Below are 27,212 nucleotides of genomic sequence, written 5' to 3' on the forward strand. Positions count from 1 at the left end.
TGGCCCGAAACGTTGCCTATTTCCTTCGCTCCATAGTTGCTGCCTCAGCCGTCGAGTTTCTCCAGCACTTTTGTCTACCCTCTCTTACCCGGAGTAGGTGAATCGATTACCAGACATGTTTAAGGTGAAGGGGAAAACATTTAATAGGAATCTGAGGGATCACATTTTCACACAAAGGGTGGCTGGGTACATGGAACAAGCTGCCAGAGGAGGTAATTGAGGCTGGGACTATCCAAACATTTAAGAAACAGTTAGGGTTAGACAGGTGCATGAATAGGACAGGTTTGGAGGGATATGGACCAAATGCTGGCAGGTGAGAATAGTTTGGTTGGGCGGTGTGAGCAACTTGGGCCGAAGGGCCTGTTTCCACACTGTATCACTCGCTTCCTCTCCCCTCCCCTCCATTAAAGCTGTCCTCTCCTCTGGCCCTTCCTCCCACCCAATAGATATCTCATCGCCCTCCTCTCCCCTCACTGATGGAAGGGATTAAATAACAACTTTGGCGACAGTGGTGAAACGAAGGTGAGGTAAATCAATCGGACCGTTTCAATCTCGTGTCCGCACTATGGCCGCAGGCCTCGCCTTCCTTTACCAAGATGATATATTTCAATCCCTCCAGTGTCCGCATCTCTCCCGCAGGCCTTTACCAAGATGGTGGCGGACGTTCGTGCGTGTCGCTGCCCTGATGACGTATTGCGTGAGGGCTATAGGATCTTTGGTTGACGCTACGAGTGGGGCAGGCGCAGGCGCAGGCGCAGACGCAGACGTGCGGTGATGGCGAGTCGCGGCGGGCGGCCCGAGCACCGGGCGCCACCTGAAGTGGTAATGGGATGGGATAGAATGGGTGGGAAAGTATGGGGAGAAGGACCAGAGGACAGCTTAGGGCCGGGGATATATTTATATATATATTTGATATTGAAAGTTGTGGAGGAGGGAGTGTGTGGAGGGGATCGGATCGTGGAGGATCTCAGTGGAGGAGAGGGGGTGATGGTGGAGGAGAGAGGGGACTTTGGTGATGGAGGAGAGGGAATGATGGTGGTAAAAAGGGAGGGGCGATGGTGGTGGAGGAGCAATAGTGGAGGAGAGCGGGGGATATAGTGGAGGAGGAGAGGGATGAGATATCAATGGGGGTAGGAGGAAGAGCCAGGAGAGGACAGCTTACTGGAAGGGGGGGGGGGGGGAGGTGTAGAGATTGTGGAGTGCACAGGGAGGGGGTCGTGATGGAGGTGGCTGCGTGGCAGAGAGGATCGTGGCAGTGGGGTGACTTTGAAAGATTGAGGAGAGGATCGTAGAGGAGGCTGAAGGCGGAAGGGAGGGGGCAGCAGAGGGAATAGTGGAGGGGAGAGTAACGTGGAAGGGGTGGGTGAGTGCAGAGGTATTGGGATTGTGGAGTGTAAATGGAGGGAAGAGGGGATTCATTGGGAGAGGGTACAATTGAAGGTAGTTTGGGTGCTGTTGAAGGGATATATATGCCTGCCCTCTCCCAGGATAGTCTTGCTCCACAGTACCAAAAACGATAAAAGTGGAGTCTACCCCTCTTTTCCTGTCCCCCTGGAGAAAGTGAGTGTCTGGGATGGCAACTTTGCAATGCAGTGACACTGAGGGCTGTTTGCCCAAATATTTGTCCAGTGAGAAGAACCCCCTCCCACCGGCATCAGTGCGGATTCCACCCTGTGCTGCCATATTGGACATTCATCTTCCTGGATCCCCCCCCTTCCCATGTGAGGGGTTTGCTATTCCCTCCCCACCCTTAGTACCGTCAATGTCTGAGAGTAGTTCTGAATGCTGGTGTCTCCAAGTGCTGTGTTATCTTGCGTTTAAGAGCATACCTGCTGACCTTGGTGTAAATGAGTGCCTGTGTGCATCGTATGAAGAGCTTGTTTAACGATCATGAACTTGTAAACCTTCCTGCCAGGACCACATCGTGTTTCTTGATTAGTAAGGGCATCAAAGGCGACGGGGAGAAGGCAGGAGAATGGGATTGGGAGGGAAAAATAGATCAAATGGCAGAGCAGACTTAATAGGGCCTAATGGCCTAATTCTTCTCCTATGTCTTATTCTTAGTGTTAATATGTTACTTTGTACGTTGGTCGGGTTTCAAATTCTGGAAAGATACAAATTGATGATATTTAAACTTTTCTTTCTTTCAGTTTTACAATGTGGACGAGGCGAAAAAGTATACACAGAAGTAAGTACAGCTGTTGCTCTTATCATTGATGAAGTTAGTACTGAATAGTGTACAATTTTTTGTCCCATGAAATATGTTTAATGGGCGTTGGTATTTCAGAACCTCCATTTATTAAATGTTTTATAGTTTCTGAAAAAATGATTGGCAGTAGTGGGACGTTGTTCTAAACTGCGGAAAGATACAAAGTGCTGGAGTAACTCAGCGGGTCAGGCAGAGTCCCTGGAGAACATTTCATCTTGGGAACCTTCTTCAACTCTGAACTGGGGAACTCTGGCTGATCCTGTGGGTGATTCTCACCCTTCAGTGTGCTAACTGATTGCAGCAGATTGGTGTTGGGGTGTGATGAGATCATAGATCATAAGTGATAGGAGTAGAATTAGGCCATTCGGCCCATCAAGTCTACTCTGCCATTCAATCATGGCTGATCTATCTCTCCCTCTCAGCCCCAATCTCCTGCCTTCTCTCCATAACCTCTGACACCCGTACTAATCAAGAGTCTGTCAATCTCCAACTTTAAAATATTCATTGACTTGACCTTCACAGCCTGATTACAAGAAGGGAATATTGGGTTTTATAGATGTTAATAGACTTGTAAAGCGAGCTGATGTCTTGTCCTGGACCTGTGGTGGTTGTGTTATTGGAGTGCGGATCAGTGTTTACAATCCGGCATGCCATGTTGCATGGTTAGGCACTGGGTCTGTACAATGAATGTCGTTGCCTTCTTAAATCCCAACTGGATCATTGTTACATCATGATGGTAGGAAACCTACCACCTTTGTTGCGACGTTACTTCGTATCGCCAATTGACAAGAACAAACCAGTTACTTTATAAAATTGTGGTTTCTTCTTTTTCACAGCACGCGTATGATTACAATCCAGGCGCATATGTCAGAGAGGGCTGTTGAGCTACTGAATTTACCAGAGGATCAACCTTGCTTCCTTCTGGATGTTGGGTATGAATCTTCTGAAACTTTAGTCTGGTGAAATCATTGAATATTAAGTGAAATTCTGCTGGTTAGTTCCTCATGCTTTATTCTTGTTATTTTTGCTTCTCGCATTTCCACAGAATGGACTGACTGGGAACCTGCTTCTCTGGCTCATTCTTCACTGGGCATCTGGGAGTAGTAGTGCATGAGTTCTTTAGTATAGGAAGGAACAGCAGATACTGGTTTACACCGAAGATAGATACAAAATGCTGTAGTAACTCATCATCTCTGGAGAGAAGGAATGGGTGGCGTTTCGGGTCGAGACCCTTCTTCAGACTGAGAGTTAGTTGGAGAGGGAAACGAGATAAGGATAGGGTACAAAGAACATGTAAAGAACAGATCCAAGCAGGAGATGATCAACAAAATGTACATTGCTACATGAGGGGAAGGTGACAATGGGGAGAACTAGGGTAGGGGAGGGATGGAGAGAGTGGGGGAAAGTGAGGATCACTTGAAGTTAGAGAAATTAATATTACTGCTGGGTTGTAACAATACTGTTACTATAGAGGGAGAGATGATGGTGGTGTGGAATGAAGAGCTGGCCTCCTCACACCACTCCGGGTGGAAATGCAGCTTCTCGTGAGCTGCTGATGTGTAATAGCAGAACAAGATAGGGATACATTGAAATTCAGACTTTTCTATACCGGACAGGGGCCTTTTATGCCTGAAATAGAAAACAATAATGTCACTTGCACTCCCAAAAAGAATAAATAATTGAAACCAAAATCAAAAATTCTAGTGAAAGTTAACTGCAGAATTGGTTTTCATGTTGTGAGGAATGACCATTTTTTAAATAAAATGTGCCATTTTAGTTCTTAGCTACCATTTCTGTTTATTTACTAGATGTGGATCGGGACTCAGTGGGGATTACCTCTCTGAAGAAGGACATCACTGGGTTGGTGTGGATATCAGTCCAGCCATGCTTGGTAGGTGGTATTATCCAATCCTGCTGCAGTTTGGTTTAGTGTTGTCCATTGCGCAGGGCTCTCTTTTTGTCACTCCTCATTTTATCACTGTATTCCAGTCTCTTGCTCAGAGTACAGAGATGACGGTTCGGCGTTCAGACTTCGATGACACATAGCAAGAAGTATAAATGAATGAGGGAATAAAATTGGTTGTACCAATGAAGGGTTCTAAAGAAAGTGTGTGCAAAAGTCAGGATCCAAAAATGTGTGCTGCAATTAAATATGTTGGTGAAAAGACATGTATTCTATATATTGAATTGAAAAAGTATTTTCGTAAGCCTGAGGAGTGATTAGGACTAGAAGTGTATTAAAATTAAGAGCAGATGGGATTCTTGACCAGATTGGATGTGACATCTTCTGTGGTTGTGCAGGCATGTGATGTTCGACTGCGTTTAATGTTTAAGTGTTTGAAAAGTGAGCACAAATACGAATTTTAAGGAAGATAGACACAAAATGCTGGAGTAACTCAGCGGGTAGAGGCAGCATCTCTGGAGAAAAGCAATAGGTGACGTTTTGGGTGGAATCCCGTCATACTGACAGATAGAGGTGGGAGGGTGAAGGCGAGAAAATTACCAGATTAAATCAGGGCTGGCAGCAGTTGTCCTCGGGAAGGATGGAGTGCTTAATGATGCATTGTTGGCTGGGGAAGATGTGCTAATGAGCGATCCAAGAATGCGAACAGTGCAACTAGTAGGACGACTAGGGTGGAGGGGGGAAGGAAGGAATACATGAGTTATATGAAATTATAGAAATCAACTTTCATACCGCTGGGCTGTAAGCGGCCCAAGCAAAATATGAGATGGTGTTCCTCCAAGTTGCGTGTGGCCTCACTCTGACAGTGGAGGAGGCCCAAGACAGAGAGGTCAGTGTGGGAATGGGAAAGGACGTTAAAATGCTTGGCGACAAGGAGATGGTGTAGGCCAAAGCGGTCTGAACGTAATTCAGCGAAATGATCGCCGTCTATGCTTGGAATTTTAAGGATATGGTTCGCGATTAGGCCAGTTGAATTGGATAGGGAGGCGCGTTAAGAATAAGAAATTAACAGTTGTTGGATTAGACTGGGAAAATATGCCGTTTAAAATGATGAATGGCCTATTTTTGTCGTTCATTTTAGGATGTTTGCAACCTTGTAAACTGAAGGACTGCTATGTAGGGAATATTCCCTAACACCATTTTTTGGCAGAGAAACATTTTGAAAGGTTAAGGAACCAGCCAGAAAAATAATTAAAAATATTTAAGATGTTAGGGCGGCACAGTGACGAGCGGTAGAGTTGCTGCTTCTCAGCGCCAGAAACCCGAGTTCAATCCTGACTAAGGGTGCTGTCTATACAGAGATGGTACGTTCTCCCTGTGACCGCGTGGGTTTTCTCCGGGTGCTCCTGTTTCCTCCCACCCGCCAAAGACGTGCAGGTTTGTAGGTTAATTGACTTCTGGAAATTGTCCCGAGTGTGTAGCATAGAACTAGCATGTGAATGGGTGATTTCTGGTCGACATGGGCTCGGTGGGCCGAAGGTCCTGCTTCCACACTGTATCTTTGAAAGAAAACAAAAGCAATGTTACTTTTGTTGTGATCAGTGTCGAATATGTCCTGAAATAATGAGGTGACTGCTCACAGCCATAGAGTCATTCCACGTAGAAGCAAGCACATCGGCCCAACTTGGACCACATTGACCAACATGTCCCATCTATAATAGTCCCACCTGCCTGCATTAGGCCCATGTCTCTCTATCCTATCCACGTACCTGTCTAAATGTTTCTTAAACTTTGCCATAGGATCTGCTGTTTCTGCATAGCATGGCCCTAAGTTTGTCTTGTGTCCTTTACCTGACAGATGTTGCATTGGAGAGAGAGGTAGAAGGTGATCTTATTCTTGGCGACATGGGTGCGGGTATGCCTTTCCGACCCGGCTCCTTTGATGGCTGCATCAGGTAAAAGAGATATTTGTGGGGAACTGACATTGTGTCTCTTTGCACACTTCAGTTGGAAACATGGGTGGCAGACCTTCTTTTATCATTAGCTACAAAAGGTTTCGGGGGAAAGGAATTGATGCATACAATGAAAGCATTGCATGCAAGTCCTAAAATCAATTAAGATAGACACAAAAAGCTGAAGTAACTCAGCAAGTCAGGCAGCATCTCTGGGGAAACGGAATAGGTGACATTTTGGGTCATGACCCTTCTGCAAACTCCAATTCAGATTTCTATTAAGTCTCTTTTATCCCAATGACAACATCACATCCACACTGATTTAGGGCAGTGATTTTAGTGATTTAATGTGTCTACAGGAAGTTCACAGTAGCAATATTACAGAAAATGTGCCACTGTGCCACCTGGAAGTACTAAGACAAGACCCAAACGTTTGGTTAAAGATGTGGTTTTGAGGGTGTTATTTATAGTAAGAGAAATAATTTTGGAGAAGTTATGATAACAATTCCCAAACTCAAGGGTCAGACAGTTGAAGACATGGTTTCCCTTTGGTATAACTGCAAAATGGGGATGTAGAAAATGATGACCAGACTGGCGAAGAATTCTTGGGAAATATCAGAGATAGCGAGAGATGAAGTAATGAAGGGATTTGCAAGCAAAGAGAAGTTTATAGCCACCTAACTGTTAGCTTGGGCAGCAAGGTAAGAGTGTTACTTTATGTAAATGTGAATCCATGGGTGGGTTTGGGGAGGGAGGGAGTGTAAAAAGTATGAGTATGTGAATGAAGTTCTTTTAAATGGAGAGACACAGTAATCTCGTTGTATGTGACACATGCAATGACAATAAAGCATTCTGATTCAGATTCTGAAGATAGCACAGCGACAGAGTTGCTGCCTTACAGCACCAGAGACCTGACTACGGGTGCTTGTCTATATCAAATCTGTATGTTCCCCCCATGACCTGCGTGGGTTTTCTCCAGAATTTCTGGTTCCTTCCCGCACTCCAAAGACGTGCAGGTTTGTTGGTTAATTGGCTTGGTATGATTGTAAATTGTCCTTGGTGTGTGTGGGATAGTGTTAATGTGCGGGGATCATTGGTCGGCGCAGATTTGGTGGGCTGAAGGGTTATATCTCCAAACTAAACTGTGTGTCAGCAAACATAGGTGATGGGTGAACGAGGCTTGGGATGAATTTGGATACCAGAAGCACTTTTCTGGGTACCTTTTGATTTTCTATTACAGAGCTGCTATTTGTAACCATCCATATTTTTTGCAACTGCATCATATTTGAACAAAGCTCTTAGTTGACTTGTAAGGCAACAGTTCTAAAACCAAACTGAGTATTTATATTAAATCTGTTTTATTCTAGCTTGTCTACTCCCAACCTACATCACATCAATTATCAGAACATTTGATTTCTGTCTAGTGATAGTGGATTTTTGGACTAACATTCATTTAATTGGAAGCTAAACTCTCAATCTTAAATACCTGACAGATGAGACAAGAGTTGGTAGACCTAAAAGAGCATGAAAGGTGGAAACATTGAATTTGATGATATGTTTTTCCTTCCTTTAGTATTTCCGCTCTGCAGTGGTTGTGTAATGCAGATAAGAAGAGTCATCACCCACCGAAACGGCTCTACAAGTTCTTCAGCTCTCTCTATGCCTGTCTGGTAAGCTTTGTTTAGTTTAGTTTCGAGATACGGCGCTTTGGCCCACCGAGTCCACGCCGACCAGCGATCCCCCACTATCGTACACACAAGGGACAATTTTATCAAGCCAATTAACCAACAAACCTGTACGTCTTTGGAGTGTGAGCTCCCGGAGAAAACCCAATGCGGGTCTCTCCTGCTGTGAGGCAGCAGCTCTATCGCTGCACCACTGTGCTGAATTATAGTATGGAATTTACTTCATCCTGTGGAGATCCATTTGGGGGTTGGTGTGGAAGCTTTTGGAGAATTTGCCCCATTAATTCTTGTTGGTGCTGTTGTGGTTTACTCTGATGGAACTGTGAACCAATTATGTTATATCATGTGGCCTGCTGGACAGTTTTCTGATCTAATCTGTTTGTTTAACAGGCGCGAGGAGCAAGAGCCGTGTTTCAGTTTTATCCTGAGAACTCTGAGCAGGTTGGTTATTGCAACATTAAAATCATGGCACTTGACATCCAACATATACTGTGCATATTTTCCCCAGTTCATTGTACAGATATTCATGATGACCGTTGTGTGATAAATTCAGCATGCCCATTGAAATTGTAATCCATGTACAGTTTGTGACCGGTGCTTTGTGTGACTATTTGACAGAGTGATGTTGTGTGGGCTCACACAGATTGAATCATCACATTACAAGTCTAACAGTATTTAAAAATAGGCGCAAAATGCTGGAGTAACTCAGCGGAACAGGCAGCACGTCTGGAGAGAAGGAATGGGTGATGTTTGGGGTTGAGACCCTGGTGACCCATCACCGATTCCTTCTCTCCAGAGATGCTGCCTGTCCCACTGAGTTACTCCAGCATTTTGTGTCTATCTTCGGTGTAAACCAGCATCTGCAGTTTCTTCCTGCACACTAGTATTTAAAAGTAATTATGTTTGATTGCACTGGCGTTTACAGTCATCTTGGATCCCTGGTGTTCATCTGTCTTCTATTCAGGAGAGCAGTAACCCCTGGCAAGCCTTCTGGATGTAAACACCACTCCAACACTTCATCCCAGTCCACTTTTTCCACCTGATCTTATATGGTCAATGTCTTTGAGCTATTAAACTATAGAGCTCATCAGTCAAGTCTTATTGCCTTGCTAAAGTATTTTGCAGCAAGCAGAATACACATTTTTCTTCAAGTTGTTTTGCCCTGTCTGTAAGAATATTGCCAGAAAATTGGATAATAACTTAAAAAATAAATTAAATAAGGATGTGAAAAGTCGGTGTTTTGTTTACAGGGCTGAGGGGATGGGACGGGTAACGGGTTTTCTTTCAAGGAACTGGCACAACTGCGATAGAATGTCTGATGAAAGGTCCCGACCCAAAACATTCTGTTCATTTCCTCCAGAGATGCTGCCTGACCTGCTGAGTTCCTCCAGCACTTTGTGTTTTGTTCAAGATTTGAGTATCTGCAGTTTTTTGTGCTCCCGTGATAGGAGTTGTGTATCTTCCTCCTGTGTGGTATGTTTTTAGAATATCTGGATCCTCATTGTTTTCCCTTCTCTTTCGTTTGCACAGTGTGCTGTGCTAGTACTCAGCTGGAGAAAGAAATGGACCACAACGTCAAGCTTAGAATGGCTCTTAGCAAATTGCTTTTGTTTCACTCTGCAGGACATTGGAAGAGTGTAATGACCTCATGTCATGGTACATCCAGAATATTTTGGGTGGAGTTTCAGCACCCTGTCATCACACGTTAATTATAGTTTGCTAATGCTGCTCTTTCTGGCTGTGTTCTCTTGGTGTTTATAGATGTTATCCAAGATCACAAGCAATGTTCTTAATATTAATTTGTAATTTGTTAGATCATTCAAACTTTGTAGATTTAGACTTTAGTGATACAGCGTGGAAACACGCCCTTTGACCCACTGAGTCCGCGCCGACCAGCGATCACCCGATACAACACCACTGTCCTGCACGCTAGGGATGATTTACAATTTTACCGAAGCCAAGTAACCTCTAAACCTATACGTCTTTGGAGTGTGGGAGGAAACCAGAGCACCCAGAGAAAACCCACGTACAAGCTCCATACAGACACCACCCATAGTCAGGATCGAACCTGGGCCACTGCCGCTGTAAGGCAGCAATTCTACCACTACGCCACTGTAAACTTCTAAACTTGAGTTGATCAGCAGTTGCTGAGAACAACTTTTGGTTTTCTGTTGTTTCATTGAGAGGGGCAATTTACAGGGGCCTATTAACCTACCAATTCACATGTCTTTCGAATCCATCCATAAAACCAGAGTATCCAAAGGAAACCCTCACGATCACAGGAAGAATGTGCAAACTCCAGGTGGACAGCACCTGAGGTCCGGACTGAAGCCGGGTCTCCAGCCCCGGGAGGTAGTGGCTGTACCAGCTGCGCCACTGTTGCTCTAGTTTCTGCAGTAATCAGCTGATGTTTAACGGAATACCACACCAGTTGAGTTCTCTGTTCCGAGTTAGTTGGCCTGAATTGGGTCTACAGGTATGTGGATAGGAGTCTCGAAGGAGAAGATTCCCACTTGAAATTGTCATCTGGAAAACCCATTACAAATGTACGTGTGTGGTTGCTGAGAAGGTGTAGTTGGATTGCATAAAACAAAAAAAACTGCTGATGCTCAAAATATAAAATTAGTTGGTTAATTTATTGTCGCATGTACCAAGGTACAATGAAAAGCTTTCTTATGAAAAGCAAAATTCTGTAAAGAGTCAGCTGGTCAGGTAGCTTCTGTAGAAAGAAAAACAATTAATGTTTCAGCTTTGGGACCCATCATCCCAGACTTGAAGCATGAACTATTTCTCTTTCAACCGCTGCTGCCTGACCTGCCGAGTTACTCATGTTTGGATTGCAGTCCGCGGTGATTTTCCTCCTGTAGTTGAGGTGCCTCGAGATACTTGCGTCTCTGCATTTTGTTTTATTGTGGCCTGTTAACAATTTGTTAAAGATCCAAAGCAAAACACAGGTCAGAATACTTGTAACTAATATAGGCATAAGCGTTCCTTGCAATAGATTGAGTAGGCAGTGAGATCTTTAACATGAGCCTGAACCAACAGAAATGACAGGCCAGCCCTTGGATCGACATCTCTGTCAAAAGTGGCCACGTTTGACAGAACAGTAATCAATGTAGGTGTGGATATGTTGTGATATCCCAGGAAGGAAATTGATCTGCCAACAGTCATAAAACACAAAATACACAAGAAGCTGCAAAATGCTGAAATCTTGAGCAAAACATAAAGTGTTGGAGCAACACAGTGGGTCAGCTAGCATCCGGTGAAAGAATTGACGTGCGATGTTTTGGGTCGCGAGCCTTCTGTGCAGATGTGTTGTGTAATGTGCTGATGTCCCACACCATCATTTGGGAAAGGCATCTCCAGGGAAAGTTATTTTTCTTATCTGGGATTACTAACAGGAAGAATGGATCAAAACGGGTAAAATCTTCATTTTTGTTTACCATTTCTAGATGGACTTGATCTCCACACAGGCCATGAAGGCTGGTTTCACAGGTGGTGTGGTGGTGGATTATCCCAACAGCAATAAAGCAAAAAAGTGAGTGTCCGAGTGCTTGTGGTTTCCCACTGGAAGACCAATATTCAAAGAACGTTTGGGGCAGCACAGTGGTGCAGCGGTAGAGTTGCTGCCTTATTATGCCAGAGACAAGTTTCGACCCGGACTTGGAGCGCTGTCTGTATGAAGTTTGTACTGTTTGGTCTCTTTAAAATGAAAAAATGCCTCCAATGCATAGGCAGTAGTTGAGAAAGTGGGATTTCAGAGAACCAGTGTGAATGGATGATTAATGGGTGGCGCGGGCTCAAGGTTCTGTTTCCATGCTGTATCTCAAAATGAAACTGAACTAAACCACTGCGGTTGCTTGGTTTTATTCCTGTGTATCGACAGACATTTGTTTGCTTAACAGGTCACCTCAGGTTATATTTTCCCCAGCATTTTTTTTTAAAAGGTTGAACGGTACAGATGAACGAGACTAACTTTTATGTCTGGTGTAGAGTAGCTTGTGTTGGACACTTATAATGTAAACGTCTGTAAAGCTTGTAAAAGGCCGGCATCTTTATAATCTATGGGAAATTGCTGAGAATGTTTGCCTTGTCCATGGCCTAATTCGATTGAGTTTAGTTTAGATATACAGCATGGAAACAGACCACTGTGTTCATGTAATCCCTTAACCATCCATTCACACTGGTTCTCTGTTATCCCACTATCTCATTCAATCCCAACACATTAAGGGTATTTCTTTTCAATGGAGTCAATTAAACTGACAAACATGCACATCTTTAGGATATGGGAGAGAACCAGAGCACCCGGAAGAAACCCACGCAGCCACAGGGAGAACGTGCAAACCCCACACGGTCACACATTCAGGGTCGAACCTGCGTTTCTGCCACTGTGAGGCGGCGGCTCCATCAGCTGCGGAGTCACCTGGACAAGTGGGGCCCAGATCTGATATGTTTAAGAAGGAACTGCAGATGTGTCTGAAGAAGGGTTTCGGCCCGAAACGTTACCTATTTCCTTCGCTCCATAGATGCTGCCGCACCCGCTGAGTTTTTCCAGCACTTTTGTCTACCCCAGATCTGATCTCTTGAGTTAGCTGATCTCACGGGGTCAGCTCTTGTGCGGGTGGGAATTAGAGAGAACCTTGTGGTTATTCTGTGATCAGTTACTGCACTTCAAAAGCATTTTTTTCCTTTGCAGCACCTTAGAATGCATTAAGTACATGATATGCTATACATAAGCAGATATTCTTTCTCCAGTGCCGATGAAAGTTCTAATTATTAACTCTATCTCTCTTAGATTCTTCTTGTGCCTGTTCGCAGGAGTGCCTGGAAAGCTGCCATTGGTAATTTTGCTGTCTTATTTCACTGGGGTTTATGGACTCGTGCATGTTCTATGTTGTATTTGTGCTACTTCCACAGTAAGAAATGTTTTCACGGTTTTATGTGAATACACAATGGTTCTTGCTTAAAATTGTTGCCCAAAGACTTTCTATTAAATGTGCAATAATGTCTGGCAGCTGTAGAGTTAACATTTCTAACCATGTCGAGAGATTTTTAGGTCACCACAAATCCTGACCTCTGGTGCTGCTCGGTGGAGATTGCCCGTTCTCCCTGTGAACGCATGGGTTGCCTCCGGGTGCCCTGGTTCCCTCCCGCATCCTAGGGACAAGCGGGTTTGTCGGTTAATTGGCCTGTGTAAAATTATCAATATTTCAAAGTCACTTGGACAGGAACATGGATTAGGAACAGTTTGGAGACATATAGACCAAACACAGATAGGTAGGACTGGTGTAAATGGGGCAGCTTGTTCGACATGAGCAAGTTGGGCCGAAGGGCCTGTTACCACACCATTACCATACCACAGATTTCTGACTTCAGAATTAAGGGACAGAAGTTTAGGGGTAACATGAGGGGGAACTTCTTTACTCAGAGAGTGGTAGCGGTGTGGAATGAGCTTCCAGTGGAAGTGGTGGAGGCAGGTTCGTTGGAATCATTTAAAAATAAATTGGATAGGCATATGGATGAGAAGGGAATGGAGGGTTATGGTATGAGTGCAGGCAGGTGGGACTAAGGGGAAAAAAAGTTGTTTGGCACGGACTTGTAGGGCCGAGATGGCCTGTTTCTGTGCTGTAATTGTTACAGGTGCACAACCTTTTATCCGAAAGCCTTGGGACCAGACACTTTTCGTAATTCAGAATTTTTCGGCTTTCGGAATGGAAGATTTTTAGCGTAGATTTTAACGGCCGGCTCAGTGGTAGAGTGCTCGGCTCGTATCCGCAAGGTCGCGAGTTTGCGCCTCGATCCCGGCAGTTACTCGATCGCGAGTTTGAGTTCAATGTAGATTTTTCTTGCAGAATAGGAGAGAATAGGGAGGGTTAGGCTGGGATCATTCTCTGCGAGATGATCTTAGTGCGGGAGACAAGTGTAGGAGAGGTGTACTGACTGTGTGGGCAGAACTTTGGAAGTGATTGCCCACCATTCTCAAAAGCCGCTGTGTCTCCCTGTCCCTCCAACTCCAGAGGAATCCGCTCCCCGATGGGCCGCTACGGCGACAAGTGGCAGTTCGCCCACAGCCCGAGCTGCGCCCCCTCATCCGCAACCCGGGTTCCTCTGGAGTTGGAGCGGGGCTGGGCTAGAGTTGTTGCTGGCTGTGAGTCTCTGGGATCTCCGTGCTTGCAGTGGGCCTGGGGGTCGATGTCCCGATGAGGGGGCGCAGCTCGGGCTGTGGGCGAACTGCCACTTGTCGCTGTAGCGGCGCATCGGGGAGCGGCTTCTGGTGGTCCTGACGTCTCTTAGCTCCTGTCCAGGGGGTGGCCGGAGACGTCGGGATCAACAGGAACCCGCTCCCCGATGCGCCGCTACAGCGACAAGTGGCAGTTCGCCCACAGCCCGAGCTGCGCCCCCATCCGCAACCCGGGTTCCTCTGGAGTTGGAGCGGGGCTGGGCTAGAGTTGCTGCTGGGCTGTGAGTCTATGGGATCTCCCTGCTTGCAGTCGGTGTGCCCCGTTGGTCCTGACGTCTCCGGTCACCCCCCTGGAATAGAGCTGAGACGGGGAACTGTACTGCCCTTGCCCCCTCCCTCTGCAACTGCAAACAACCCCACAGTTCCCAGTCTCAGCTCCTGTACAGGGGGGTGGCCGGAGACGTCACAGCCCGAGCCATCAGCTTCTGTCCCTACGGGGACAGCGGAGAGCGTGTTCCTCTGGAATTGGAACGGGGCTGGGCTGCTGCTGGCTGTGGGTCTCTGGGATCTCCGTGCTTGCAGTGGGCCTGGGGGTCGGTGTCCCGTTGGTCCTGACGTCTCCGGTGACTGGCACTGGCTCCAACGTGAAGACAGTGCAAAGCCCCCGCGCCGGTGCAATGCGCGGGGAGCTGGAGAGGGGAGGGAAGGGGTCACACACATGGCCGGGAAGCAGAGGGGTGTAGGTGGGGTGAAACTGAAGGGAGCGACAATTTGCTGCTGCCTGCCTGCTGAGTTACAAAGTTCCCACGCAAGACTCACGATACACTGTGTATCGTGAGTTTACCGTGGGAACTTTTTAACTCGGCGGGCAGGCAGCAGCAGATTGTCAATTATTAACCCTCCCGCGCAATATACCCTCACCTTCTCTTTTATGAATGGGGATTTAGTTCCCCTTTCTTCGAGGACCGATCGGAGGTTCCGCTGTCACCTCTGCGGGCCGCCCTCGGTGAACGTTTTCAAGGACCTTTCTTCAAGGACTGAAAAAATGTCCGCTATTCGGAGGTTTTCGTTATTTGGATCTTCGGATAAAAGGTTGTGCACCTGTATATGGTTATATTTCTAAACTAAAACCCGTCTTCAGTCTGAAGAAGGGTTTTGGCCCAAAACGTCACCTATTTCCTTCGCTCCATAGATGCTGCTGTACCCGCTGTGAAAAAGTTACTTTTATAACTACTAAACCAGGTTCGCTTCTTAATAAACAGACACCACACAAACTGTTTGGTAGACCAGTTCAAAACTTTACTTAACATCGGCCGATGGAAGGGAGGGAGAACTCCAGTCAAGTGACCAACACAGACACTTGACTGTGCTCAGCCACCTTCTCTTAACAACAGAATTACATTGTCTTAAATAGGGTTTTTTTTGTCCCCTTAGCACATTCCACAGACATTAGTCATGGTCAGAGGTACTGGAAAAGGTTTCCACAGAATGCATCACATCAAACCTTTTGTTTACATGGTACAAGATATACTAAAAACATTGGCCATTTGCTTTATCTCCAAATAGACCACCCTAGCTCTTTTCGCTGCTTCCTCTGTCATTTGGTCCCTCATAAACATAGGTCATTTGTTTACAAAGATGTGACTGGCTATTTCTCTCTTCCTTTATTGCCTCCTCCCCATAAACATTGGTAATTTGGTTTATGGCATCTTACTTCAAAGATATCTCTAGCTTCTCCAATGTTATAGGATTTATTATCTCACACACCCACAGCAAGCCTAATTTGAGACTAAATATAAGCTGTAAGCTAGCCCAGAAGTCAATTTAATATCTTCTTATATTTTTAACTAAAATTCGGCTTCATCAGCTGAGTTTCTCCAGCATTTTTGTGTACCTTCAATCTTCCAGCATCTGCAGTTTCTTCTTGAACACATCTCTAAACTAAAAGCAGATTTTAACCGTTGAAAGTAAATCGCTGTGGGGAGGAGCTGTTTGGAGACATGGGGGGGGGGGGGGGGGGGGGGGGGGGGGGGTGGTGATTGGGTCACCGAAGTACGTTGTTGAGTAGAGTGACAGCCGCCAGAAAGAAGCTGTTCCTCGACCTGCTGGTTCGGCAACGGGATCTGCTGGTTCGGCAACGGGATCTGCTGGTTCGGCAACGGACCTGCTGGTTCGGCAACGGGCCTGCTGGTTCGGCAACGGACCTGCTGGTTCGGCAACGGGCCTGCTGGTTCGGCAACCAGCCTCCTTATTTGGCCTCCTTATACACACACCATCTCCTCACTGGTTCCTTTCACATTCTTGCTCCTCCATGCTCCGTCCCCTCTCCCTTGGATCTTGAGGGTCTGTTGTTTTTGGTACTTTGCCTTCAGATCACTGTATGAATTTGATTTGTATTCCAATGAGCGTATTGTCAAATTTGTATTTTGTTCTCTTGTTCCTTGCTTAGGGCCTTGGATCACAACAGGAAGACGAGACAAAGAATCAAGTGCAGTTCACAAATGCCAGGTATAATGTTTGCACTAATGGGAGTCAAAAATTCAAGATCGTAAACTTATGATTGCCAATCTAGCTAAATTTAATAAGAACCGGGAAAAATGTGTAGTGCGAATGTGAAGCTTAAGGGGGGATTAGATAGGTATAAATAAATTGGAGGTTTGCAAGATATAGCTTGAAATGTGAAAAACTATCTGCTGGAAGAACATTTAAGATAGTTATGGATTGGGACGGAGAGGGTCCACGTGTTATAATGCTCAACTGGGGTAAGGCCAACTTTGAGGATATGAGAGAAGGTCTCTCTCAAGTTGACTAGAGCAGGTTATTTGAGGGGAAAGGAACATCGGCCAAGTGGGATGGTTTTAAAAGTGTTCTGAAGAGAGCTCAGAATGTGTACGTCCCCATTAGAGTGAAAGGCAAAGCAGGCAAACGTAAGGAAGCTTGGCTTCCTTACATTTGATGAGGGATATGGAGGACGTGGGGCTAAGGATAGGCAGAGGTGAAGAGATGGGTCTTAAGGCGGGACTGGAAGATGGTGAGGGACACGGAATTGTGGATCAGTTGGGGGAGGGAGTTCCAGAGCCTGGGAGCTGCCCTGGAGAAGGCTCTGTCCCCAAAACTGCGAAGGCTGGACTTGTGGATGGAGAGGAGACCGGCTGATGTGGATCTGAAGGACCGTGAGGGTTGGTAGGGGGAGAGGAGGTCAGTGAGATATGGGGGGGGGGGGCAGATGGTGGAGGGCTTTGTAGGTGAGGACCAGGATTTTGTAAGTGATCCGGTGGGAGATTGGAAGCCAGTGAAGTTGTTTGAGGACTGGAGTGATGTGATGGCAGGATTTGGTGTGGGTGATGAGTCGGGCGGCTGCGTTCTGGACCAGTTGGAGTCGGTTGATGTAGGTGGAGCTGATGCCAAGGAGAAGTGAGTTGCAATAGTCCAGTCGGGAGGAGATGAAGGCATGGATGAGTTTTTCAGCAGCGGGCGGTGTGAGAGAGGGTCTGAGTTTGGCGATGTTGCGTAGATGAAAGAAGGAGGTTTTAATGACATGGCGGATGTGAGGCTCAAGGGAGAGGGTGGAATCAAAGATCACGCCAAGGTTGCGGGCCTGGGGAGATGGGGAGACATCGGTGCCGTCGATGGTGAGAGTGGAGTTATTGATTTTGCTGAGTGTGCATTTGGAGCCTATGAAGAGGAATTCTGTCTTATCGCTGTTGAGTTTGAGGAAGTTATGTTGCATCCAGGTTTTTATAGCTGACAAACAGGAGTTGATATGGGAGAGGGGGGGGTTGTGGGGGGATTTGGTGCCGAGGTATATCAATCAATCAATCAATCAATCAACCTTTATTGTCATCTTGCAAGCAACAAGTACAGTGCAAAATGAAAAGACGTTTCCCAGTGAATAGCGGAGCCTCGCACATGAAATTTAAAACACTTCTCACATAATAACACTAAAAAAACAATCCAGTCCCTGATGGAACAGAATAAATAGTTAAAATCAGGTAAAAAACACAATGTTAAAAACAGTAAACCAATCATAAAAAAATGTCCGGGGCCGCTGATTTGAGTGGCCAGTGCCAGTTATTAAAGTGTCCGTGCCAGCCGCAGAGTCAAGTCAAGTCAAGTGACTGTGAGTGCAGAGTGACTGTTTAGCAGCCTCACAGCCTGTGGTAGGAAGCTGTTTAGCAGCCTCGTAGTCCGGGCTTTGATGCTTCGAGTGGGTGTCATCTGCGTAACTGTGGAAGTCCAGGTTGAAGTGGCGGTCTAGAACTAGAAGTGAAGACTAGAACATGGGCAGTTCATTCTGGGAAATCAAGGACATGGCCGATAATGGAGATGAACAAAATGAAGACGTGCTATCCGATGAAGGGATAAGATAGTTACTATGTAAAATCGAAGGGAAAAATATTATTGGAGGGAGAGGGGGAGCACCGTCAGGCATCAGGACACAGCAGGAGAGAGGGTCATAAGGTCATAAGGAATAGGAGTAGAATTATGCCATTTGGCCCATCAAGTCTACTCCGCCATTCAATCATGGCTGACCTTTCTCTCTCACTCCTAAACCCATTCTCCTGCCTTCTCCCCATAACCTCTGACACACGTACTATTCAAGAATCTATCTATCTCTGCCTTAAAAATATCCGCAGAAGGCCTCCACCTGTGGGAAAGAAATCCACAAATTCACCACCCTCTGACTAAATAAATTTATCATCTCCTTCCTAAAAACACGTCCTTCAATTCTGAGGCTATGACCTCTAGTCCTAAACTCTCCCACTTGTGGAAACATCCTCTCCACATCCACTCTATCCAAGCCTTTCAATATTCTGTATGTTTCGATGAGGTCCTCCCCCTCATTCTTCTAAACTCCAGCGAGTACAGGCCCAGTGCTGACAAACGCTCATCATAGGTTAACCTACTCATTCCTGGGATCATTCTTGTAAACTTGAACACCCTAAAGCATGCTTCTCACCCATGTCCCCGTACCCACAGAGGTCTGTGGTTGTGACAAACAAGTCTCTTCAGTTATATTGAACCCTGGAAAAATATATCTGAGCAGTTTCAAATTTGTGGGTTTCAGATTATTTGCTGGGTACAGGGGCAGTTCTGAACCGGCCATTCGGCCGACTTGAAAATATATTTTCAGAATTTCCGATGCAAAACTGGTCCCTTTTGGGCACCAAACACAAATCACGGATTTCCCGCCCACAGTAATAATCAGTAGTCGCAACGTCCTTTGTGAGTGTTGGTTTAATTAAAATTGGCAGCCACATGGTGCACCACGTGGCAGTTATCCTAGAGCACGGACCTGCTGAGGTTGGGCCAACTGCGCCCCCTGAGGGCCGGCTGAGGAAGGCTCTCCCGGGAAACAAAGGTGGACGGGTGAGGAGAGTGACGTGGCGTACAAGGAAGGAAATGGCTGGTGCAGGGGCAGAAATCCTGGGGGGTACAGTGTTTGTGTCCCCCGTACAGATATTGTGTCCCCCGTACAGATATTGTGTCCCCCTCCGCATGTTTTGACAGCGATTTCTGTGCCTGGGCTGGTGGCCCTCAACAGCCTGTGACTTGCCTGGAACAGGCAAGTCCCAGGCTGTTGAGTGCCACCAGCCATATTATATTCATAAGAGCTAGTGCGTGGAATTTGAAGATTGTCGCCAAAACATGGCGCCTCTTGCATGCAGCCTCAGTAGGCTATTTCTGAAGGGGGGAGAAGGGGACAATACTCTATTGGACAGTTTGTAAAGAAAAGTAATTCACTGTGTTAGCACTTAGCACATGACAATAAATGCGCCATTGAACCACTAAAAAGCACCACAGCTCATTGGACTGTTCTGAGACACTTTAAATCAAAGATACTAGAGCTCTGAGATCTTTGCTTTAAATGCTCAATTCATGCAGTGCAAAGAGATCGTATATCAGTCCCTTGTTCATGCCGTGCACAGTATTGACACTAAAGATTTTCGCTTCTCACCGTTCAGATACTTCCTGTTGGTCTCTTTGATCTCTCCATCTATCTATGTATCTGGTCAATAATTATGGGGTTGCTTCGATGTTTGTAAAAGGCGTGTTTTTTTATAGACCAGAGCAATAAAGTTGCACAATATTTTTGAAGGCGTGAATGGGTCAGCATGGTGATTACCAAAGATCCTAAAGCAAGCAAGATAGACCACTCCTTCTAAATGCAATGGGCTGACGTGTAGTACGCAACGGAGCGGAAAGGGCCTTTTTTTCATCCATTTCAGTAACCCGACTCGCAGTGTAATCAGCGTTGCGGGGGTACAGTTTGTGTTAATAAATTATAATTCTGAAAATGAGGAGAAGATTTTACCCAAATAACTTTTATTTTTACGAGGATGTTTCCGTAACCGGCTCCCGTCTCCGCACTAGCATCCTATGGGATCTTTGGTGCGGAAGCCGGTTACGGAAATGGGGCCGAAAATTACCCATGAATCTGCCCATGACCGTACTACGTCTTTTTCGTCGAGTGATCTATCTTGCTTGCTATAGGATCTTTGGTGATTACTGCGTTCAGGTATCTCGCAGCAAAGCAGGAAGGGTTACAGTCTCTCCCTGTCTGTTACAGAGAAACCAATAACAATTGAGGACTATCGTTGTGGCAGCCGTGAGCTGCCGGTTGCCACATTTTCCTGCCTCTTACAATTTTGTGAGCTTGACGCCGTCTGGATAAAAGAAATGTGGAGCTCCCTTCAATGGTTCAGTGCAAATTCCCAACCTGTGGGAGGAAGCCTTCAATGGACAAAGTCCATTCCCCACCACCTCTGGGTGACGGGGCAGGCAGTAAGGCACTGGCCTTTGTACTGTTGCTTCATCCTCAGTGCGTGTCATGAAGCTGTGCCGACCAGAGGGACAAGTTTGTTTTGCAAGATGCAGCTGCAACACCAGTCCCCAGCTCTCACAATAATAATCATGGGTGGTGGCCCTCTTCCTCCCGATCATTATTGGTGATCCCTGTAGGAAGCTCTTAATTGAATATAGGTTTGAAAGAGGAACGGCACATCTACATGCTGGATGCTCTATCAAGATGTATCCTTTCAGGCAGCCTAATTTATACCGCAGGGAAATCTGGCACTGTACAATGTGCTGCCTGAGGCGGCTTCCGTCACTTGACGCCTTATTTATGAGGAAAAGGCATTTTGACAGAGGACACTCGCACGTCAAAATATTCCAGCGTGAATCGGTGTCTTTGGGGAAGGCAGAGAGCAAAGTGCTGAATGGGTAACTCCTGAGTGATGGGAGCAGAATTAGGCCATTCAGCCCATCAAGTCTACTCCTCCATTCAATCATGGCTGATCTATCTGCAAAACCATGCAAAGGGTTTACATGATTAGATCTGAAACTGGACTAGTGGTATACAAGGTGACAAGAAACATTCTAAAGTGAGCAGAGGTCATAGGACAGCCACCCTTGTTTGAGTTTTAACTGATTGTATCTGTATGGTATATCTGATCTGATCAGTGTGGATGGCATGCAACACAAAGCTTTTCACTGTACCTTAGTACATATGACAGTAATAAATCAAAACCTAGAGATTGTGTATATCCACACACCCAGTGTAGGGGTATCGAGGACCAGAGGACATAGCTTCAAGGTGACGGAAAAAAGATTTAATAAGAATCTGAGGGATAACCTTTTCACACAAAGGGTGGTGGGTGTATGGAACAAGCTGCCAGAGGAGGTAGTTGAGGCTGGGACTATCCCAACGTTTAATAAATAGTTAGACAGGTACATGGGTAGGACGGGTTTGGAGGGATATGGACCAAGCCTAGGCAGGTGGGACTAGTGTAGCTGGGACATGTTGGCCGGTGTGGGCAAGTTGGGCCGAAGGGCCTGTTTCCACACTATATCCCTCTCTGACCCTAATATTCTCACATAAGAGATTAGTATACAAACTTAAAGCACACGGTATTGGGGGTTCAGTATTGATGTGGATAGAGAACTGGCTGGCAGACAGGAGCAAAGAGTAGGAGGAAACGGGTCCTTTTCACAATGGCAGGCAGCGACGAATGGGGTACCGCAAGGCTCAGTACTGGGACCCCAGCTATTTACGATATATATTAATGATTTGGACGAGGGAATTGAATGCAACATCTCCAAGTTTGCGGTTGACACGAAGCTGGGGGGCAGTGTTAGCTGTGAGGAGGATGCTAGGAGGCTGCAAGGTGACTTGGATAGGTTGGGAGAGTGGGCAAATGCATGGTGGATGCAGTATAATGTGGATAAATGTGAGGTTATCCACTTTGGTGGCGAAAACAGGTAAGTAGACTATTATCGGAATGGTGGGGATTCAGATTGAGGGGGATCTTATAGAAACTTACACAATTCTTAAGGGGTTGGACAGGCTAGTTGCTGGAAGATTGTTCCCGATGTTGGGGAAGTCCAGAACAAGGGGTCACAGTTTAAGGATAAGGGGGAAATCTTTTAGGACCGAAATGAGGAAAACATTTTTCACACAGAGAGTGGTGAATCTGTGGAATTCTCTGCCACAGAAGGTAGTTGAGGCCAGTTCATTGGCTATATTTACTATGTGGCTTTTGTGGCTAAAGGGATCAGGGGGTTTGGAGAGAAGGCAGGTACAGGATACCGAGTTGGATGATCAGCCATGATCGTATTGAATGGAGATGCAGGCTCGAAGGGCCGAATGGCCTACTCCTGCACCTACTTTCTATGTTTCTATGCTCAAACTGGCTTTCAGTGATTTTGTTTAATGGCTGGCAATATATCTGACTGCCGGCAGGGTCTGTAGAACCAGGGCCAACTACTGCTGCTGTTGCCAGTGAAGGGGGAACTTGGGGAAATTTTCATTTTCAGCCCGGGTGGCAAACTGTAGTATTCCGTTTCCATCTCTATGGGGAATTTCAGAGCAATCCGCAGTATTCTTGATTGGAGGAATAGGTCAGGGAAGGTGGAATCCCTTTTGAGAAAATCGTGAATAAGCGGGGTGCAGATACATAGCTATGCTCTTAAAACAAATCCTGAAGGAGTTCACTTAAGCCTTAGAAGGGTTTTGCCCCGAAACGTTGCCTATTTCCTTTGCTCCATAGATGATGCTGCACCCGCTGAGTTTCTCCAGCATTTTTGTGTACCTTCACTTAAGCCTTGGATGAGCACTTTGGTTCCAATCATGTTGAATGAAGCCTTCTTCCGCAGGTTGAGATTTAAGAACATGAAAGGGAAATCTGTGAAGGGAAGCAAGGACTGGATTCTGGAGAAGAAGGAGCGTCGAAGGCGTCAAGGAAGGTGAGAGAGCTGCGGGCTGAGCCATTCACTTCATGTAACGAGAGCCTCACTGAAACTTTAGCTCCCCGACAAAATCTCCCTGGTCTGTTTAATGTGCAGATCCACTAAGTAATTGGGCAGGATCTGTGTACGTCCTTGCACCCTTGTTGGTGCATGAACTGAGAATAGGATTGCTCCTGCACTGACTGTGGAGGTGGTGGTGGTGGCTCCATCCTAAAATGCAATTGCTTCTTCAAACTTGTTCTTGTGCAGCTGCTCATTGATTTATGCATCGGACCTGAAGAAATTCAAAACCACTTCCTTGCTTTGCTTTCAGCATAGAAGTCCACTAATGGCTGTTTCAGCATTATCTCCTCTTAGTTACACCACAAAGGCAAATAAAAACTCTTTCCGTTAAATCACAAACATCTGGAACCACGCTTGGGGAACAGTTTCCAATCTCAGTGCAGTGGTTACTGTCCAGAGGAGACTGTGTGATAGGATGCATCTTCTCCATAGAAGAGAAAGTAAGTTGCTTCTATGTGTTGGAGTGGGCAGCTCGAGACCTGAGTTGTCTGCACGGCTTGCTTTCTCTTAAAATCAATTAAATTAGGCAAAGTATTAGGCCATTCAGCCAGTCCTAATTGTGTTACTATTAGTTCCACTTGACAGTCCATTCTAATACTTTGTGTACACTTTTTAACCCTGCAACAATATTTGATGTATTGCCTCGGAAGGACATTATAAAATGTTTTACCATTCATTGAAGATATAGTTTAGAAGTTGTACGGTTCTTTGCTGTAGAGAATTTTAACTACTGCTATTCACCCACCCAGGATGGTTCGAACTGACACAAAATACAGCGGCAGGAAGAGGAAGACTCGGTTTTAGGAAGCCAGTAGCCGAGAGTTTAATTTGCAGCAGATTTTCTAACATCTAGAATCTGACACACGCTATTAACCCTGCAAGGAGCTCCAGGGGTGACAACCATACCGACCCAGCCCATTCACCGAGAATGAGGTTTCCATTCTTGAGGATCCATTAAAAGCGACTCGCTAATTTTGTGAATCATACACAGTTTGAACATGCCCTGCTCCCATTTCCTACACTGCTGCCTACATGCCTTTTGATGGAATGGGTTGTCAGAATTGTTGACCATCTCAGCTGTCCACTTATTGACCAAACATCTCGAGGTCAAACGCACCAAACCATGCCTTGCATCAGGAAAGAACTGACCTTGCACAAGAAAAAGGTGTCGCTTTCTTCCAACTGTGACTATTTACCGATTGACTTACCAGCTCTCAAGATTTGAGAAATTGGCCGACATCATTATGTAAAAAACATCGTCTATTGATTTGCCTACTGTTCTAAGTTGAACATTTTAATCTGGTGATGTATTAAATTTATGCTGGTTTATATTTGTTTTGGTCTGGTCTGAGTAAAATGTTGTACTTGACTTTCCTTATGATTGTTTATTTTAAGTCCTCATTCATGCACCTGTAATATTCCTGTTGTTAATGAGACTGGACTTAAAGATAATAAATATAGACAATGGGTGCAGGAGTAGACCATTCGGCCCTTCTAGCCAGCACTGCCATTCAATATGATTATGGCTGATCATCCATAATCAGTATCTCGTTCCTGCCTTCTCCCTATATCCCCTAACTCCGCTATCTTTAAGAGCCCTTTCAAGCTCTCTCTTGAAAGTATCCAGAGAACCTGCCTCCACTGCCCTCTGAGGCAGAGACTCACAACTCTCTGTGTGAATAAGTGTTTCCTCAGCTCGGTTCTAAATGGCCTACCCCTTATTCTTAAACTGCGGCCCCTGGTTCTGGACTCCCCCAACATCGGAAACATGTTTCCTGCCTCTAATGTGTCCAAACCCTTAATAATCTGATATGTTTCAATGAGATACCCGCTCATCCTTCTAAATTCCAGAGTGTACAAGCCATATTGCAGGAGAGTGAAAAATACTTTTTTTTTTAGTTTTTGAGAAACTCAGCGACTCAGTCGAGACCCTTCTTGAAACATTACCATATACACCATTACAGCACGGAAACAGGCCATCTCCCCTTCTAGTCCGTGCCGAACACATAATCTCCCCTAGTCCCATATACCTGCGCTCAGACCATAACCCTCCATTCCCTTCCCATCCATATAACTATCCAATTTATTTTTTAAATGATAAAAACGAACCTGCCTCCACCACCTTCACTGGAAGCTCATTCCACACAGCTACCACTCTCTGAGTAAAGAAGTTCCCCCCCATGTTACCCCTAAACTTCAGTCCCTTAATTCTCATGTCATGTCCCCTTGTTTGAATCTTCCCTACTCTCAGTGGGAAAAGCTTTTCCACGTCAACTCTGTCTATCCCTCTCATCATTTTAAAAACCTCTATCAAGTCCCCCCTTAACATTCTGCGCTCCAAAGAATAAAGCCCTAACTTGTTCAACCTTTCTCTGTAAATTAGTTGCTGAAACCCAGGCAACATTCAAGTAAATCTCCTCTGTACTCTCTCTCTATTTTGTTGACATCCTTCCTATAATTAGGCGACCAAAATTGTACACCATACTCCAGAATTGGCTGCCTTGTACAATTTTTCAGCTTTTGATTTATAAAGGCCAACCACCCTATCTACATGAGATTCCACTTTCAGAACTGTGCAGTTATTCCCAGATCCCTCTGTTCACCTACATTCTTCAATTCCCTACCATTTACCATGTATTGCCTATTCTTTTTCTCCAGAAATGTTGTCTGACCTGCTGAGTTACTCCAGCTTTTTTTTTTTTGTCAACCTTCAGTTTAAACCAGCATCTGCCGTTCCTTCCTGCACAATAAATAGGAACCACTGCTTTGTGGCATTCTTAGTTCCGATAAAGACCACAGTTCACTTAAGGTTAAAATGTTAGGATGAACAAATAAACTTGCTTGTTTATCCCCAAATAATCAGAGGATAAAGTAGGAAGTAGGCAAACATGTACCTGGAAAAATAATAATAGCCACCAATAAAAAGGGGAGTGTCTTTTCTAATAATAACTGAATCAGTATTGTCTAAAGGATATCATACAAAAGGTTCTTAATGCATTCTGGAAAACATTTTAGTGAGTATGTGGCATGCTCCCAACAAGATAAGGGATGGTTCTGGGTTTAATGTTAGGAAATGAAACTAGATTCCGAAATAAATTTAAGGACGTAAGGAATTTGTACAGGAGTAGCCGCAGGGGAGTGTTCAGATGGTAGTGATCATAAGCTAATAATATTTTTGTTTCCATTGCGGTCAAAAGTTCTCAGTTTATGAAGGGGCGAATTTACACGGGTACATTATGTGGAGAGTCAGTGTCGTACAGCGTGGAAGAGGCCCTTCGGCCCAACTTGCGCACACTGACCAACATCTACACTAGTCCCACCTGCCTGTTTCGCCCATGTCCCTCTAAACCTATCCTATCCATGTACCTGTCTATTGTTTCTTAAATGTTGCGATAGTCCCTGCCTCAACTACCTCCTCTGGCAGCTCGTTCCATACACCCACCACCCTTTGTATCACTTGGGGGAGGGTACACAATGCAAAAGAATACGCATGATGCCAGGCTGTTAAAAGTGCAGAGAAAGACAGGGATCTAGCAGTGTGTCCACAGTTCCATAAACTTGCAAGGAAGGCTGTAAGATAAATGGATAGTTTACTGGTCATCAACCTAACAACGCAGAACTGGAAGATGACTGAAAAAGAGTCTCAACCTCAAACTTCACCTATTGCTTTTCTTCAGAGATGCTGCCTGACCCATTGAGTTTCTCCTGCATTTTGTGTCTGTCTTCTATACAGAACCAAGTTTTGGGTAAAAATCCTTCCTGGTCTCTCTGCTGACTGACTGTCCAATTTTACAATTGTGCACTGAGCTGTGTTAACGGCAGGTTCTAGTGCATGATGGTGAGTGCTGGACTGAGGAATTGTGAAACCATTTTCATTAATGATCAATTCAACATAATCTCACATTAAAGTTTGATTGTAACTCTTTAATCATTTGCTCAGTTACATTATTTGGCCAATGTATGTAATATT

The 27,212-nt window shown here is 45.4% G+C and overlaps 1 protein-coding gene across 1 annotated transcript; it reads left to right on the plus strand.

The window, feature by feature from the left end:
- The first annotated feature begins 712 nt into the window (after positions 1–712).
- Positions 713–24,569, plus strand: bud23 (BUD23 rRNA methyltransferase and ribosome maturation factor). Its single transcript, XM_055639005.1, has 12 exons — positions 713–822; positions 2,151–2,188; positions 3,046–3,141; positions 4,018–4,100; positions 5,971–6,067; positions 7,638–7,734; positions 8,140–8,190; positions 11,202–11,287; positions 12,545–12,590; positions 16,380–16,438; positions 23,087–23,176; positions 23,992–24,569. The coding sequence occupies exons 1-12, from the start codon at positions 775–777 to the stop codon at positions 24,044–24,046; spliced, it is 846 nt and encodes a 281-aa protein (XP_055494980.1). The 5' UTR covers positions 713–774; the 3' UTR covers positions 24,047–24,569.
- The last annotated feature ends 2,643 nt before the right edge of the window (positions 24,570–27,212 follow it).

The sequence above is a fragment of the Leucoraja erinacea genome, chromosome 8, assembly GCF_028641065.1.
Source record: "Leucoraja erinacea ecotype New England chromosome 8, Leri_hhj_1, whole genome shotgun sequence".
Lineage (NCBI taxonomy): Eukaryota > Metazoa > Chordata > Chondrichthyes > Rajiformes > Rajidae > Leucoraja > Leucoraja erinaceus.

Excerpts from the sequence above, each read along its gene's own strand:
- bud23 (XM_055639005.1), top strand. The coding sequence starts at position 775 with ATGGCGAGTCGCGGCGGGCGGCCCGAGCACCGGGCGCCACCTGAAGTG. Across the intron at positions 3,142-4,017 it reads TGCTTCCTTCTGGATGTTGG|ATGTGGATCGGGACTCAGTG; the intron begins GTATGAATCTTC and ends TTTATTTACTAG. Across the intron at positions 16,439-23,086 it reads GTGCAGTTCACAAATGCCAG|GTTGAGATTTAAGAACATGA; the intron begins GTATAATGTTTG and ends CTTCTTCCGCAG.